The 17,681-nt window shown below is 40.5% G+C and overlaps 1 protein-coding gene across 1 annotated transcript; it reads right to left on the reverse strand.

Moving 5' to 3' along the window:
• Positions 1-6,062: 6,062 nt before the first annotated feature.
• LOC311525593 (pancreatic alpha-amylase) lies at positions 6,063-17,681 on the reverse strand. Its single transcript, XM_084637881.1, has 10 exons — positions 16,172-17,681; positions 14,599-14,745; positions 13,582-13,779; positions 10,443-10,673; positions 9,153-9,286; positions 8,942-9,064; positions 8,688-8,787; positions 8,439-8,560; positions 8,222-8,347; positions 6,063-6,390 (listed from the first exon to the last, which is right to left on the reverse strand). The coding sequence occupies exons 1-10, from the start codon at positions 16,370-16,372 to the stop codon at positions 6,201-6,203; spliced, it is 1,572 nt and encodes a 523-aa protein (XP_084494007.1). The 5' UTR covers positions 16,373-17,681; the 3' UTR covers positions 6,063-6,200.

Raw genomic sequence — 17,681 nt, forward strand, 5'->3', positions numbered from 1 at the left:
TGTGCTGTAAGTGAGGGCTTGTGGTCTTCTTACTGGATCTTTATAGTCCTGCAAGAGGGTACAGTTCACATTACGTTTACATGTGACATATTTCACATGACTGCCTAGTATTTGGTTAACTAGCCATTTGTCATTTTATCTGATTGTGTCTGAAGTGCTCAACAGGTGAAGAGAAAACAAATTCTCATGCTAACAAACTTTAACTATAAATAAAACAAATTAGGCCTCTGTGTGTTTTTTTAAGGGTGGCAACACAGTTTTCCAGAGGTCTCTGGCATCTGTGAGTGCACATGGGGACACAAACTCATTGACTAAAAATAGATATGAACATGTCAGTGGCTTCAATAATTAGGAGTAAATGCTAAGCTGGGAGGATCGCTCTCACAGATCTAAAAGGCATCAATGGCATAGAATCAGAAATACTTAATATTAAACATTCATCTGCACTGCACCTCTAGAGGGCTCCATGATTTCTGAAAAGTCCAGAATTTCTCTCTCAGGGCTAAATTGCTGCCAGGTAGGATAGATAGCCCTTGGGTGGGAAGGCATGGAACTACACTGCCCCAAGGGATACACAGGTGGCATTGTGCTTTGGCTGTTTTAAAATGTACTTTTCCCTGTAGCCTAAAAATATTTGAAGAAATTGTATTTTTCTGTAGTTTTGTGGGTTGCAAAAAAATGCATATTGGGTCCTTTATTGTAGCACTGGCTTAGCTGACATGAGCAGTCCCAAATTAAGCCAAGACATGCCTGAGTCAGTAATTGCTGAACAAACCCAAACATGTACTTTCTGAAACAATTAACTATTGTGACTGTCTTTACAGTAAATAAGGGAGATAACCACACTAGTTAGTGTCTATGTTTATAGTAAACAATGTAGTCAGAAACACCCTGAACTGATAAGCATATCTTATGCAATCTGCAAAGCAATTGATCTTTCCATGCAAGTATAGATGTTGGTAGCGAGGATAGGTGGTGTGTGGTATGACATGAATTGGAATTGTGGTATCCCCCTGTACCTAAAACCCTTGCATCTAGGCCTGGCTAGCATATGCAAAGAGCAGTTACGTGCTTCATAAAGTAACCTGAGAATCAAGCTGTCTTCTGGATCCCAGAGAACTGGATGAAATGTTCTCCCAGAACTTGACAAGGCATTCTGGAAAAAACAAGTGGTAAAAGCTCAGAAGGAATCCCAACATATATAACAGTTTGGTGATCAACAAGGCTATAGTCACAGAAGTTAAATTCACCCTTATTTCTTCCGTATTGATTTAGTGGGAACAATTGAGTAGAATCAGAAAGAAAGAGGTTAATGCGACTTTGGTTAATATTTTACTACCTGGTCTGATAGAGGCCTGAGAGGTCGTAGGGAATTATAAATGCATAGCTTTTTAAGGCTAAAGGGGCTCATTGGGATCAGCTAGTCTGACCTTCTGCATAATGCAGAACACAAATTTCACAAAAAAGTCCGACATGAAGCCCAAAAACCTGTGGATGAACTAAAGCTTATCTTTTAGAAAGAGAGCAAATCTTAGCCAAAATGTGGAAGGGACTCAGAACAATAGGGAAATAACAGAACAGACCAGCTGAAATGATACAGCAGATATAAGGAGGGCGTGAGTCAGGTTTTTAGAGAGACAATGGCTATGTCTTTACTGCAAAAAAACAAAACAAAACAAAAAACCCTGAAACAGGTTTTACCAATAGATATCTTTTAACAAGATATCTATCTTGATGGAAAAACATCTATTCTTGCAGTGAAGACAAAGGCAATATGAATTTCAAGTAGATGCATCATATCATAGTCCCCCACTAAAACAAAGAGTAATAAAATTCCACAGTCTTAGTAAACAGATAGAAAAGTAAATATTAAGAAAATGTATTAAACTTCAAAAGAGACTCTGGAAGATGGAAAGCTTAACAATGTGAATGAATGACAGCCAGAAGTTGAGAAACTTTGTGAGACTCATTCTTTTACCAGGAATTTATTGGTCACGGGCAACTAACACACAAGCCTGGCTACATCACAAAAAAAAAAAAAAGAACTGTATTTTTGCAAATACAGACTAACACGGCTGCTACTCTGAAACCTATCACAAGAACAGTAAGTTGTCAGAGAGCAGGCTCCGCTTTCCAGCAGTAAACCTCCAACTGCTAACAGCCAGTACATGTTACTGTGATGGCCATAGATAAAAAATATATTCTCTAACTGGTCAAATTCACCTACCTTTTAAATCCAAACTCAAACTAAAAAAAACCTAAATGCTGAGATGGCCAGTGCTATAATCTGATCCCCAATGTACCTACATAGGGAACAGAAATTTGATACGGGGGTTTGGGGGGGGGGGGTCTTCAGTCTAGCAAACAAAAGGTATAACAAGATCCAATGGCTAAAAATTGCCAGCATCAGGCTAGAAAAAAGAAGTGCAAGCTTTTAACAGTGGGGGTAATTATTAACCATTGGATCAATGTACCAGTGCTGTGGTGGAATCACCATCACTAGAGATTTTAAAATCGAGATTGGATGTTTTTCTAAAAGACATGCACTGGTTCAACCACAGCTACTGGCCTTGAAACTGGACTTAATTTAGGGGAGGCCTATGGGTTGTGTTATGCAGGCGGTCAGACACAATGATCACAAAAGCCCCTTCTGGCCTTAAAACTCTCTTAATATTTTGACCTACAATTTCTAACATGGATGCCACAAAATTAAACTCAACTAGGCAGCTAAACCCTCATGGAGAAACTCAAATTAGATGATGCAAGAGGAATGTAGATGCCTAGCATGCATCCAAGTAGGACCATTCTGACCCTGATGTAATAAAACAGCCTTCTGATGATATGCAAAAACATTTATAAAGACTGGTATTCTTTGTGCTTATCTCCCATCTGCCTTTCAAAGCAGACTAAGGCATTTGGACATCCAACTACCAAGCCAAGTTCCTTAGGCAACGTGGAAAAAAAAATCTAAGCTTCACTTACTATTTAACGCAGAAAGCATCTAATGTAGAAGTGCGTGCGTGCGTACACACACACACATGCTTACTTTTATTTTCTTGGAAATTTTCGATCACAGGCACTGGGAATTCTGTAGGTTTTCAGCTACCATGGAGATGGGTGCAGTACAAAAGCTTATCTTTGAAAAAACCAGTCTCGTTGTAGATAGGCTGCTGTACAGATTTTAGTGAATTTCTTAACACGAGTGCTTCATCATAGACTGTACGAGATGATGCTTTATTTTTAATATTATTCAAAACATTGTCAATGCAGAAAGGCAGAACAAACGGCTTTTAGTATTTAAAAATAAATAACTTGGTGTATCCGCTCTCCCAAGGGCTCATGGGGATCAAGCCTTCTCCCTGATGCTTGCTAGTTAGAGGGTCTTCTCTCCCACCCCAACCCCAACGGTAGCAACCTAGGTTCCTTGTTGTGCTGCCTGGTGCCACGAACCAAGGTGCATCCTCTCTGTGCCTAGGACACAAGCGGATGCTGTCCCTTGGAAAAATGACTAATACTCCTGTTCTTACCAAGGCTTCTGACCCAGAACATAAGAAATAGAATTCAATAATGGAACCCTAAACAAATTCAATGTCACACCCACAAAGAACAATGTAACAAAGGGGGACTTTATTGGGGAGAGGCAACAGAGACGCCAGAGACAAAAAATGTTAAATGCTAAAACATTAATAATACAACAAATTCCCCCCCTTCCACCATTCACAGCTGTATTTAGCTCCTGGCACCTTACCAGGCATCTGGATATGTGTGTAGTAACGCTGCAACCACTGGCTGGCTTAAAGAAAACAATAGGGCCTTCGTAAAGTACGATGAGTTGGCTCCTGGACCTATGGTCTCACCTGGCTCTAGGTCGCCAACACCAGCTGGGTCTGTGCCTCCCAGGATACTGGTATCCACAGGTCTCTAACTGCCTGACTTGACCAAAATTGAAACTAAACCTAGTCTCTTTATCACTGAGTCAGGCTGTCCTCTGCCTGAGGGGCTTAGCGGTCATGCCTCATTGTGGGCCCAGCAAACTGCTTGTAATAATTGCCTACTCACTCCATCACAAACCTCTCTAGTGCAGTGGCTCCCAAACTTGCCACACCGGTTTGTTTACCTGCCGTGTCCGCAGGTTCAGCCGATCGCGGCTCCCAGTGGCCGTGGTTCGCTGCTCCAGGCCAATGGGAGCTGCTGGAAGCAGCGGCCAGTATGTCCCTCGGCCCACGCTGCTTTCAGCAGCTCCCATTGGCCTGGAGCAGCGAACCGCGGCCACTGGGAGCCGCGATCGGCTGAACCTGCGGACGCGGCAGGTAAACAAACTGGCCGGGCCTGCCAGGGGTTTTCCCTGCACAAGCGGCGGAACAAGTTTGGGAACCACTGCTCTAGTGGCTTTGCAGGACTTTTCAGTCTATTCTGTTCCTGTCTCAGACTTAAGTAGGCTGGGGAAAGGTGTCTGGAGGGCCTGGAGCATTGTTGTTGTAGGCCAGTGGGTGGATGAAGCAATGATCCCCAAACTGTGGGACATGCCCCCCATGAGGGGGCACGGTGCAAAATTGGGAGAGGGTGCAAAGGGGCCTGGGCCAGTTCCCACAGGGGAGGGAGCACCACCCAACCCCGCTACACACTAGGGTTGCCAATTTTCTAATAGCAGAAAACCCAACACACTTGCTTCCACAACCCCACCCCTTCTCCAAGGGCCCCCCGCCCCGCTCACTCCATCCCCTCTCCTTCCGTCACTTGCTCTCACCCCCCCACCCATCCCTCCAGCTCACTTGCTAATTTTCACAGCAAGGACCAAACAGCAACCAGGAGAAGGCCAGGAGCAGCAACAATTTGAATGTGGGAGATGGAACATGTGATTCAAATACCCTTCACCTCCCCAGGGAGAGATTTTAAACATTATTGTAAAATTAATTGCCCCCCAAAAGAGTCCCACTCACAATGAGCGAGACTAAAGAGACTATTTCAGGAGCTGATTTTTCTTGCTTTCACCAACTGTCCTGGTAGGGGATCCAGTAGTGCTGCAGCCTACCGTACCTGACAATGAACTGTATACTTTGAAAAAAAGTTATGCTGTTCCATCTTTAATGACTAGTTAAATTGCATATATTGTCTATTAAAGCATATATTTAAACAATGTGAACAAATTTACGTGATGGGAGTCTTAATGTTAACATTTCCTGACACGTTTGCATATGTAACTTGAATATTGCATTGATGTTATTTAATTAATTCATTATAACTCTTCAATGTTAAGAAGGTCAGGTTGCATAAAATGTAATTCATGCTGCAGAAACTGATCCCCTCCCTATTTTGCCATCCTGCTAACCAATAGATTTGCTGGTGTTCTTCAAGTTTTTTCACCTGTACTGTGTGCCAAGTGATGGTGTCACTGTCTCTGTTTTCTTCCAGCTTGCTGCACAGATCTTTGCTATGATGCGGGTTAGTCTGCCCCCATGGTGTATGTGCCTCCTCAGAGAAGTCTCTAGGATAATGGATTGTGTGTTGATGAGCCATTAATGCCGAGTAGCCATCAATAGCCACATCTTTGGTTGTGGGTGTTCCCAACCTCACAACATATTTCTGTAACACATGTAGTAATACTTCATACCTTCATGTACAAGGATAGTACATACAATCCAACAGGTTATTATTGTTCAACAGATCAAGACTGATACCTCACAAGACATGTACAAAACATATAATTATATGACAGTAGTGAATATGGGGGTTTCAGAGGGTCACAGGTTTGATGTGAAACAAGATCTTTTTCAATATTTTTGCATTGCCAAGGCTCTAACAGGTGCTGTTACAAGCTCTTGGGTCTGGGTCTTTCACTCCCTGATACAGCAGAGCCTGTATGTGTTAGGTAGGGAGCAACATCAGCCTACAGTGCGTCTGTTTCTCTGCCTGCCTGAGTTTTGGAATTACAATAGAAAAATCATCTCAATTCATGGTTTAATTTCTCCTTTACTTCATGTGAAATAAAATGAAGTACTCTTTAAAGTGAACCATACCTGTAGGCCTGTTACACCATCTCAAAAATGTGTATCAGGATCAGTGCTAGTTATTGTGTAATAATATTACAGCAATGACACAGTATTTCATTAATGAGCCTAAAAAAACCCATTACTTTTGTGCCAATACAGTTTATTCCTTGCTAGAGATGTTATACAGAGACTCATTCGTTCTTGCATGGATTACAATGTAGCATCAACATGAATTGCAATGAAAGGATCTTCAGCCTGGTTACTAATCTGGAAATTAGCCATGCCGTCACCTACAACCTGCACCTGTATTCCTGTACAGCGGTCACCTTCCCTTTGCCCAGAAATAACATCACAGTAAGTTCCAGCAGGAAGGCCAGTTTGCAAATTCACATTCAAGCTCCTATTTATAAAAACAGATTGAAAAGGAATAAATGATTATTCAGACTCTCCAGTATAGGTATTTCTCTTTTATTATAAAGCGTCATTCATTTGGCCAGCCAGCTGGCTTTGGGGATAGTGTTCTGCACTACAATATCCAACACTTGGGGTTTACTCTTGGGTCTGGGTCTTTCATTCCCTGATACAGCAGAGCCTGTCTGTGTTAAGTAGGGAGCAACATCAGCCTACAATGAGTACTAAGGCCATTGTATATGCTGTCTATATGGCCTCAATGTGTCCATGCAGCCCTGCTAGACAAAGAAAGATTCCAGTTTGAAATGCCATCAGGCTTTGCATGTGTAGGCATGAGTAAGCAGCGGTTATCCATCTACTCCCATTCACAAAGGCTTCATATATTTAAAATTCAATATACAGGCTGGTGAATATAAATTATTCACTCATTTTTCATTTGACCTCGACATTTAAAGAATTAGCTTTTGATTATCTTTAGAATGATCCCACTTCTGAAAGGGCAAAAATTAATTAAAATTGAAGCCCCATTTCATCTGGGATAGACATGAGTACAAATGTTAATCTGCTGAAGTATCTTTCAGACAGATAGTCTCTTTCATGCTCTCAGGCATACAGTTCTATCTGACAGCTCCTCCTCCTTTTGCATGAAGGAGATATCTACAGTGTAATTTACACATGAAAGACTCAATTCTACTCTACTTGCCGTATTTACTAATATAAACTATGCCTCTGTGTGAATATAATTTCCACAGAAAGTCAATGGTGACTGTGAATACAAATCAGAAGACAGAATTAGACCCCAAATAACTAGAGCAAAAAACATGAAGACAGATGTGTATGATACTATCTGCAGGGACACTAAATTCAGGTATTCTTGTCAGTTTCCAAAAGTTTAGAGTCTTCCTTATAATTAGGCTCCTATTGTTCCTTTTCTTCTCCCAAGTCCTTCCCTCTCTACATACCCAAATTCTTTTTTCTGATAGTCCCATTAAGTCATCTCAGCATTTCTTGCACTCTCCATTGGAATCAGGAGGGCTCTGCCAATATTATACTGTTTTGGGCTACCTCAGCATCACAGATTCCCTACATCTCTTTCTGCACCTCTGACTCTAAAGAAGTCTGGAAAAGCATAACAATAACCCTAACATGAAGTGCCAGCCCTGATGAGACTCTGCCAGGAGCTTTGTGGAATATCCAGAAAGGAAGTGGGCCTGGTTAGATACAGGAAGCCCTTTGTATAAGGCAGGAAGACACTTAAATGAAGTGAGTGATTCAAACCTTAACACACACGCAAGATTGAGAACAATTCATATGCAATGCAATTCTGAGATCTGTGCTCCTCTAAAATATCCAATCCAATCATCAACTCTTCTCACCATAAAAGAAAGCGGAAAACTCCCAGCTGCCAGCCCTTTCTCAAAACTATCCCAGCTTGACCCACATTACTCTCAGTCAGTTCTCCACCCATTCCTTACAGACATGTCTGCTAGCCTATTTAGGCCCAGGCCCAACACCAGTAGTGGCCAAAGTACCTCTCAGACCTGTGTGGTCATGCACGCCTCACTGACCAACCTCTTACTGCATGTTTCAAATCCAATGACCAGGAACCACGAGCAGAATATTGTGTTGCTTAAAGAGCTAATGCTGGGTTTTGAAGAGTGCTTTTGGGAGTGGGAAGATGGTAGGTTTGGAGTTGCATCAGGTAAGAGCCTTGACCTGTCCCACCAACCAGTTGCCACAGATTCTATAGCCAGTAATAGGGCGTACCGGTTGACCAGGGGGTAACATTTTTTCTGGAGCTATTCACTCCTCCCACTTACCAGTCATCGTTATTAAAGACAATGAATCCTCTATTACCACGCCCAAAAGCCACTTGATTGCTGTCATTGTCCCACCAGTTTGAGAAAGGCTGGCCATCAACCACATTACGGAAAATAACCATGTTCCTGAAAATACAACCAATGGGCTTGACTTTAATTAAAATATCCCCACATCGGGCGAAGAATATATTGGAAATTGCTGTTTGCAGTGTCCTACTTTATTTGACGCCATCTGTGTTCACAGACCCAGTCGTTGCCACAAGTGGAGTCTGGATTAATTGTAACAGGTTTGGTTGATCCATCCTCAGAGCTTGGTGGTCCCACCCAATCATTAATGTCCTTGTTATTAAACACAAAGTTATACAGATTAAACATTCTATCTGAGGAGACAGCTCAATGAAGCATAAAAGATGACACAGGGATCATTAACAGCCTACATACTTGTTCTCATTGATCATAAACCTACCTTTCCATTCTGAAAATATCTTGGCCAACGGTAACTTGACATAACACGTGTAAATCCATAAGGATGAGCAAGCATAAAGCCAAGTGCCATTTTATATAGTCTGTAAACCAAAGAATAATGAAACACATGAAGATACGCTGTCTTTTTTTTTTTTTTTTGGTGCAGAAGGGGGGAAAGAGAGGATGGGGAAAGGAGGAAGAGGAGGAGGAGGAGGAAGAAGAACAACAACAACTCTGTTGGCTGTATGAAGCTACCTGGAGTCCCAGAAGGTTAGAACAGAAGCTCCCCCAGCACCATGTCCCCTTTGGGTGTCATGATTATCTACAAAGACAAGGGCTCTGTCAGAGGGCATGAAACCCCAGCCTTCTCCCCAATTCCTAAACAAACAAACAGAGTCAAACACATTGAAATTAGTAGTTCAAATATTGCAGGAATCTAATGATTAATTCAAATTATATATATTACTTTAAATAGGCCATCTTTTCTCCATTCCATTTGCGGATCACTGTACCCAGTTTGGCACCATATTTGAATTCAGTCACTCGGCCAGTTCCAAAGTAATCACTGCTTTTAATTGGCTCTCCACCCAAGTCAATTACCTAGTAGAAGAAAGAAAAGCCACTATTATAGTCCAATCTCCTGGTTAAAAAGATACAATTCATAGCCCTAAATGCTGCTTTTAGGGAACAAGAAATCAATTGAATGTATTAAAACAGAAATAAGTTGGGTTACTTACTAAATCCCACTTATTGCTTCCTAAAGCATCCCAAATTCAGGTGCAATTGAAAAACATTAAAAACCTCTTGTCTCTTCTCCCCCACTCCCAAATATGTCGTGACCATGAATAGATTAGTAAGGAAATACATGACCCAGTTCTGAAACGATCAGTTTGACAATAAAAAGAATCTAATGAGAAGTTTGACTTTAAAGGGACATTCCTGGTAGGTTTAGGTTCAAAATATTAATTCACATTTAAAATTTTAAATTGGTAGAGATTGTCTTCTGGTTTAAAAACAGTCATTTACTGATAAAAGTCATGTAACAATATTGCTGAGACTTGGGGGGGGGGGAATCTTGCGAAGTTATTTATTTATACTTTCTCTATTGATGCTGCAGAAGTTAGAGTTTTATTTTGTAAGTTGAGATCTATGTATATTTTTAATGATTATATGAATAATGATGAATAGGGGGTGGAGGAAGTAAATCAAAAGAAAATGCCTGAAAGAATTAATATACACATTTTAAAGTTTTGCACTGAATAAACCAAGTAGGCTTGGAAACGTAAAGCTCTAGTAGCAAAATAGGAGACTGTGGGCTGGAATATGAAGTACTAAAGGTTAGAATCCACAGGAACTAAAACTTTTTGGACCTGATTCTCCATTATTTTTCATTTTGTGTGACCATTTAGACATCTACAATGTGAATGCACATGTAAAATCATGAATAAAATCCTAGCCCCTAGCAGTCAATGGGAGCGTTGACATTGAAGTCAATGAGCCAGGATTTCACCTCAAGTATTTAGATGGTTACTTGATTGCAAACAAAAGGATCCATTTGGGCCCATACAAATTAGAAAGTGGAACATTTTGACATTAGTTCTTTGCATTAATTTGTAGATAATTTAGTTTTGCAAGCTGCTGAGTACTTCAGTCCTGATACAACAAAGCACTAACATACATGCAGGGTCAAGTCCATACTGTATTTGCATAAAAGAACCCATTTCTCCATAGAGTGAAATTAAGAAAACGAGATTACCTCCTGGTAAATGAAAGGTCTCGATCCTTTGGAAAACCATTTTGTCGTTAGATTTTTCAGTTTGTCTAAAAATGCCGTCATGTCCCCAGGCCACATATGCTTGGAAGCATCAATTCTAAAGCCTGCCACACCAATATCAATAAGATCGTTCATGTATTCAGCAACTTTCGAACGCACATAGTCCTTCTCCAGGGCAAGATCAAGAAGACTGACAAGGCGACAGTCGCGGACCTGTTTAAAAAATTAGCTGATTTAAGACAATTTTCATCCTACGTGCTAAATGAAGTGTCCTGAACACAGTTCTTGCAAAACCATTGCTGAAAAAAACACAGAATAATATAGAATTACACAGAGCCCCCAGAAATTTTTCCCATGATATGTACTGTCAGTCCCCATGGAGCCATGCCCAGGGGAGCTGCTGGCAGCAGCACCTCACCTGTGCCATGCTCAGCCCGTCTTCCAGCCTCACCCGCCAGCTGTTGTGTCACTCCCCATCCCTGAGAGGGGACATGGGCTGTTGAAAGTGGGGTGAGGAAGGGCAAGCCCCTGTGGAAGTGTCCTGGTGCAGGAGCTAGCCCCATGACAATGGCAAGGAGGATCAGTGCTGGCCACCCTGCTGCCCTGTGTACCTATTCAAGGTTGGTCCCGCAGCCCCTCTGTCATGGGGCCAAATCTGAGAGGCACTGTGACCCCTGTGCACCAGGTTACAACACCTCTCAATTTTGGCCCCACTGCTCTCGTTCCCTACCATGACAGGGGGGCTGGCAGGGACAAACATGAGTGCCCAGTGGGCCGGCCAGCCAGCACTGTTCATTGTCGTCACTGCCAATGGTACACAATGTGCATAACATACATATGGCTGCAGGTGACACTGGGATTACGTATACTAGACTTTACTATACTGATATAGGACCTGATTCTCTACTACTTTGCATCATGTGGAGTTGTTTATATTTTACACCCACTCTGCATAAGTGTAAGTGATTTAGGAAAATGCCAGCTGAGAATCAGTCCATTAATTCTATACTCATAGGGAGATTTGGAAGGATTAGATTTTTATCAATAACTGTCAGTGCACATTGATTTCACTATACACACACAAACCAATGAAAAAATATTTCCTCCAATAAAAATTGAAATTTACAGGTAGCACAGTGAGAAAAATTCTGCTTGAGAACTTATTGGTATTTGATTTTTGTTTTAATGATAATAAAGCTTGAACTTTTTGAATCTCAATGTGGACTATCATTAAAAATGATGTGACCTTTCCCATAATTTCCCACACCTTTAAAATTTTAAATATAAATATAAAAATGCTTAAAACAATTTTTGCAACTTTGATGATTTAAATACATAAAAATTTTAAAAGGCTTACAAATAAACAATATTATCCATCAAAATTATACAAAATAAAAATCAAATTCTGCCAAACCTACTCATGGGATTTTAGTACAACTAGGAGAAGTAATCTGTCTTAATATGTCATTTTTACTTCAGCTCTAATATACAGATAAAAATATTTCTCTTCAGGATCAACTGCATGCTACTTTTCTCTTAGCATGAGAGTGCATGAGAGATTTTATTTTAGCTGGATTCATAATACAAAATTTTGCCACCGATTTTATTTCACAATTTTAAACAAATTCATTTTGACTATGTTCGTGCCCATTTTTATCTTTGCTTCCTGTAAAATTTGCTGTTGTGAATTTTCAATGAGATAGAAAATTTTAAAAGAGTATTTTAAAATATTCACAGAAAAAGAATGGTTTCCTATGGCAATCCTGAGAGGCAATGTGTAATCAAGTGTTTGATCTCTGCATTACAGTGAAGAGGCGAATAATAATGATACTTTAGCATCTTTCATCCTGAATGATGCCCAATCACTTAATGAATTTACAATCTCTCCCCCTCTCCCAGTCCTCAAGACAGGGACAAAGGGAAACAGAGTAAGAGAGATATACAGAGGAATACTTTCATGTACCATTGGAATGGGGTGAAAGATGCTGTTTAGCAATGCACAGCACCATTACCTGACTTTTCAGGGCAAGGGGGTGAAGAATATTGATTCCAAATGAAGCTGCCATGGGAATTTAGGCAATGGAATGTATAATGGAATTTGGTGAATACAGCTGATGACCTAAGACCCCACAGTGGGAAAAGGAGCTATACCAATAATCACAAGAGGTAAAGTCAAGAGCTCAGTTGTGTGGCTCACCCATAAGGGAGCACAAGGAAGAATGTTATCTACTCACACTTTTCTGTAGTACCCCGGCATTTGCATCCATATTTACTGATCAGGCTCAGTCGTGATTAGCATTTAAAAGATAACAATATCCTTTGAAAAAAGAAAAGGAGTACTTGTGGCACCTTAGAGACTAACCAATTTATCTGAACGTAAGCTTTTGTGTTGCATCCGATGAAGTGAGCTGTAGCTCACGAAAGCTAGTCTCTAAGGTGCTACAAGTACTCCTTTTCTTTTTGCAAATACAGACTAACACAGCTGCTACTCTGAAATATCCTTTGAAATGACCAGCATGGCCTTGATTTAGCAAGGTACTTAAGCACATTCCTAACTTTTATTATAAGAGTTATCCCACTGATTTGATAGGACTATCCACATGCTTAAAGTACCTTGCTGAAATGTATCCTATTGGTTACGTAATTTTCACTACCCCTACTAACTAATTCATGGAGGGACTATTATGTGTGAAATATTGCTAAAGCTGGGCAAAAAATTTCTATTAAACATTTTTTTTGCAAGGAAAAGAATGAATTTGTGTCTGTTTTGCCAAATTGTTTGTTGGGGAGCGTGTGTGCGTGCGTGCGTGTGAGAAATTCCTAAAATTTTAAAACTTCATTTTGACTTTTTTTTTTTTTAAATTATCAATATTTTGGTTTGAAACTACTTTTATTTCAAAATATCCCTTTAATTTAATTTAGTTTTTTAAGTTTAAAAAAACTTAAGATGGAACCTTTTTTATATTATTATTTTTAAATTGCCAGTGAACTGAGAAATCAGTTATTCACCCATCTCTGAGTTTTCCTGTTCCGAGGTTTTTATGTAACAGCAAAGCCCAGTAAAGAAGAGAGTGGGAGTAAGAATAAACAGGGAAAATATATTTTACAATTCTAAGTTTACCTGAGTCACATCATGGTAATTTTCAATGTCTCCACTTCCAGTTTTACATTTACCATCGTTAAAGTCCCAGGCTGAGTATGGCACAGCAGGAAAATCTCTGGTCTCTGCATTGAAATAGCTTCCACAAGTAGAACTATTACCAGAACCAGCACCAGACCCACACATGTGGTTGACTACAGCATCCACATAAATATGAACCTAGAGAGGAATGTTTGCATTTCAGTTTAATAAAACCAGTGCCTGAGTGCCATTGACTAAATAACACTTATTCCCTCATTTACATTCCCCTTTTGACTCCCCCCCTTTTTTTTTCTTCTAGAGCTTTTTCATGTGAGCAAAGTGATAGAGTATTATTTTTTTCTAAATATCCAACAGTGAGCTTACCATTCAGTGATATACACCTCATCTGAAAGACTAGACTGTTCGGGAGAAAATTAGATCATCTCTCTTTTTAACTCTGATCTCCTCATATCTTCCCTCCTGAGTTATCTGGTGCCTCACTCTGATTTTGAGTGCTAATGACTACATACCATTAGTCAGACAGCTGTCAAGACCATATGAAGTAGAGAAGTTAAATGCAAGCATCCATCTTAAGTTCTTCTATCTTCAAAGAATAAAGACTCCAATTTTGCTAACTGATAGTTTTTCAATTACACTAAATATTAAAAATAGGCACCTGTTGAAAAGCAACTATTTCTCCTGATTGTTTGCTTGTTTTAAAGTTTGCAAACCAAAAAACAAAACACAACAACAACAACCCAAAAAAGCAATTTTTGCTGGGTTTTTCTTTAACAGTACTTTGTTGGGTTGAGCTATTGCTGCATGATGAAGCTTTTGATTGACCTAGTCCTCCACTGCAAAGGAGTACAAAATGAGTTCAGTTGAGAACTGGCACCTTATCTCCTAGGAATTATTGAAGAATAAACATTTTTTTCACTGGGAACAGGACAGAGGACTACCTGAAATCTCTTACATCTCCCCACACTGTTTATATAGGAGGAATTTCAAGTCTCTTACTCCAACATTGTTGCATCTGGTCACCATGTCTTTAAATTCATCATAATATCCAGATCGTGTACATAGATAGTAGCTGATTGGCTGGTATCTTTCCCACCATGGTCTCCATGGGTTAGTAATGACAATATTTTCATTTGGAGGAGATATCTGTGAACAAAGTGATGTCATTTGAAAATAAACTAGTAATTACTTATGCACTTGTTTAGTGTTGTAAAAGACAGAGGGTCTGAGGCCCTGATCATCTGCGACAAAGAGTTGGCTCTATCAGAATCCAATCCAGGGAGATGCTCCGCACTCTCATCTCCCTTTGAAATCAATAGGAGATGAAGCGGCTCAGCATCTCAGAGGCAGTCCTTACAGACAGGGACTCATTGGGTGATCAGGCCCCTGAGATTGCTTATATTTAAGTGTTTAATGAAGCTGGCATATGAAATAGACATAGGTGAGCAGTGAGTGTTTGTGCAGCCATTTGAGAAACGGTATGTATCAAATTGTAGTTGTCACACTAAAAGGCCAAGCTGCACTTTAGACCCCTTTTAGCTCCTTGAGTATACCCCTCTAGTAACAAGTTTTGTTACCCTCATCCCTCTCTGGTTAGAACCACACAGTCCTACAACTCCTAGAATGAGCCTCTGGACTGCAGGCCCCCTGTTTACCAACAGTGAGAATATGACAGGCCAAACGGTATTTGGCACCTGGCCTGCCAGCCTTTTTTATCTAGGAGCCTGTGACTACTGGCTGATTAAAGGCTCTAAAAACAGCTTCTTCAAAATAAAGTATTATTTATTTATCCCAAAATACACAGTACTCTGAGAAGTGAGTGAAAAAGTGAGGGGCCTAGATACATGCCCATGTCTTACCTAAACTTTATTCTCTCTTTGCAAGTTTTGAGTAAATTCCATCCAGCTCAGACCCCATAAACCTGGGTTGGGAGAAAGACAGACAGCCCCTGCAGCATACTTTCAGTGTGTCAGTCAGACTTACCTCCAGCCACAGCTGCCTGCTCACCCTCCTTGTTCCTAGGCAGTGAGGTCTTTGCCATAGTGTTCCTTTGGTCCCAGGGTCAGGAAAAATAAACTTACTAGCCCAGCTGGAGTCAGAGAGGTGGGTATTTCCCAATTAAAGCTCACTCCATTGCTCTCCTAAGGAGCTTTGGTATCTCTCTGTGGGTACTTTTATCTCTGTCATTTCCTTTTGTTCTCCTCCTAACATTCTCCTTTCACTTAATTCTGCATAGTCAAAATATCAGGCAGGTAAACTGAGGTACATACAATGGTCATAAAAAAAAAATACAGGTATCCCCCTCATTTTCCACAGTAGTAAATAAAGATTCAGGTGTTACTTTTCACTTGGAGGAATATTTCCGTTACTCCTTTGGAGTGATTAAATAAATGAACCCCATCATGATGGACTGGTCTATTTTTACTGCTTCAGCATTTAGTACTTCCCTTACCAATTTCTATTTAGTTTGAACTTGGTGCCTGTCCCATATGACCTGGATTTTTACTTTAATAAGCAAAATGTGCCAGCTATGAGGCAATTTCACTCTCTATTAACATTAGAGGCTACATACCTGAACTCCACCAAATCCATTGGGTGCTAAATACCGTTCACATTCAAGAGCAATGTCAGCCCAATGCCATTCAAACAGGTGGACAATAGACGTCTTCCCAGGCCTTGTATTTGGGTTGTATTGTGCCGAACAAAGTCCAATGGCTGCTAGCAGAAGAAAGGTCTTCATGGTTCTTTCCGTAATAGCTTGTGCTCTTCTCATGGATTTTTATACTCATGCAAGAGGGTAAAGTACATGGTACACATTACACATTTAAAAAGGCGAACTATTTTTAGCATGTATTTTGCTTATCTTGCTGTTGTTTTGATTGTTTTGGAATTGCTTATCCGATGAAGCTATGCCACAACCTCTCATGACAACTTTACTAATGTAACACTTTAAGGCTCAGTCCTGGACTACACAAAGGTGTTGTTCTGGTATAACTATATTGGTTGAGGGAGTGAGCTTTTTATAGCTATATTTATACCAGTGAAATCCCTAATGTGGACACAAATACACAGTATAAAGGTGTGTTATACAGTACAGCTCATTCCCCGTCCTGCATAGGAATGTTCTACTGGTGTAAGGCACTGTCATACTGCTATAACTGTATCTGCACTAAGGGGGTCTTGTAAGTACAGTTACAGGTGTACTACTTTTGTGTTTTGATAAAGCCTTAATGTTTTGTTCTGGGTCTTAATGCTGTCAGCAAAGTCAATATTTCAAAGGACTGTGATGTGTGTGTGAACAAATACTTATTGTCAAAACCAGACTTGAACACAGCATCAGATAATGCAGCTAAATCCTAATCTCTGAGGGTCTCTCAGAGCTGTAGTTTTTTAGTGGGTTGGAACCAGAAATACTAAATATTTGACATCCATCTGTGCTGCAGCTTGATAGAGCAAAATGATGTATTAAATGTACAAAATACCAGTTTCTCAGGGTAGCTTATGTCATTCATGCCCAGTCCTGGGCCGGGAGTGGTGTGGAGCTGTGTTGTGCTATCCCTCTTAGCTCCCTAGTACAAAAGGAGAGCTAGCAGAAAGTGCTTCACCCATTTAACAGGTTCAGCATAGTCCCCACCACTGTGTGGCTTAACCAGTTCTCCAGGCTGGCACATAGTGAGGCCAGAGCCACGGCTACCTACTCTCCCACACCTTTGGAGTGCTATGCTCTCCTGGGTGCAGTAACTTCATGTTACTTAGCTCTGAATGTAGCACAGCTCCACACTTTGTAAAGCTCCTTATTATTTTGTGCAGCCAAGCAAGGGCCAACCAGCTTTTAGTCCTCAGTTTCCAGACCTCGTTTAAAATAAAGAGTCCCTAAACATGTTCCCTAAACGGTGGGTTTGTCAAAATTCTGGGATCTCTTGAAATGCCTCTGTGAAAACAACCTGGGCTCTTTTCTCCAATCACAACAAGGATGTAGAGCCTAACAGATTGGAGGTTGCCCGAAGCCCAGCTTTTAGCCTCTCCTTTTGTAGCAGTGATAGTAGGACAGTTGAATTAGGTTAACTTGTACACATTTCCTA

This window comes from Lepidochelys olivacea (genome assembly GCF_965140295.1).
Source record: "Lepidochelys olivacea isolate rLepOli2 genome assembly, chromosome: 8".
Classification (NCBI taxonomy): Eukaryota; Metazoa; Chordata; order Testudines; family Cheloniidae; genus Lepidochelys; species Lepidochelys olivacea.

What these genes read in the sequence shown, in the direction of transcription:
- LOC311525593 (XM_084637881.1), bottom strand. Translation starts at nt 16,372, where the DNA reads ATGAGAAGAGCACAAGCTATTACGGAAAGAACCATGAAGACCTTTCTT. An exon ending in GATATTTTCAGAATGGAAAG is followed by an intron (nt 8,561 to 8,687) that starts GTAGGTTTATGA and finishes TTTAATAACAAG; the next exon opens with GACATTAATGATTGGGTGGG. An exon ending in GTCTTTAATAACGATGACTG is followed by an intron (nt 6,391 to 8,221) that starts GTAAGTGGGAGG and finishes TTTTATAAATAG; the next exon opens with GAGCTTGAATGTGAATTTGC.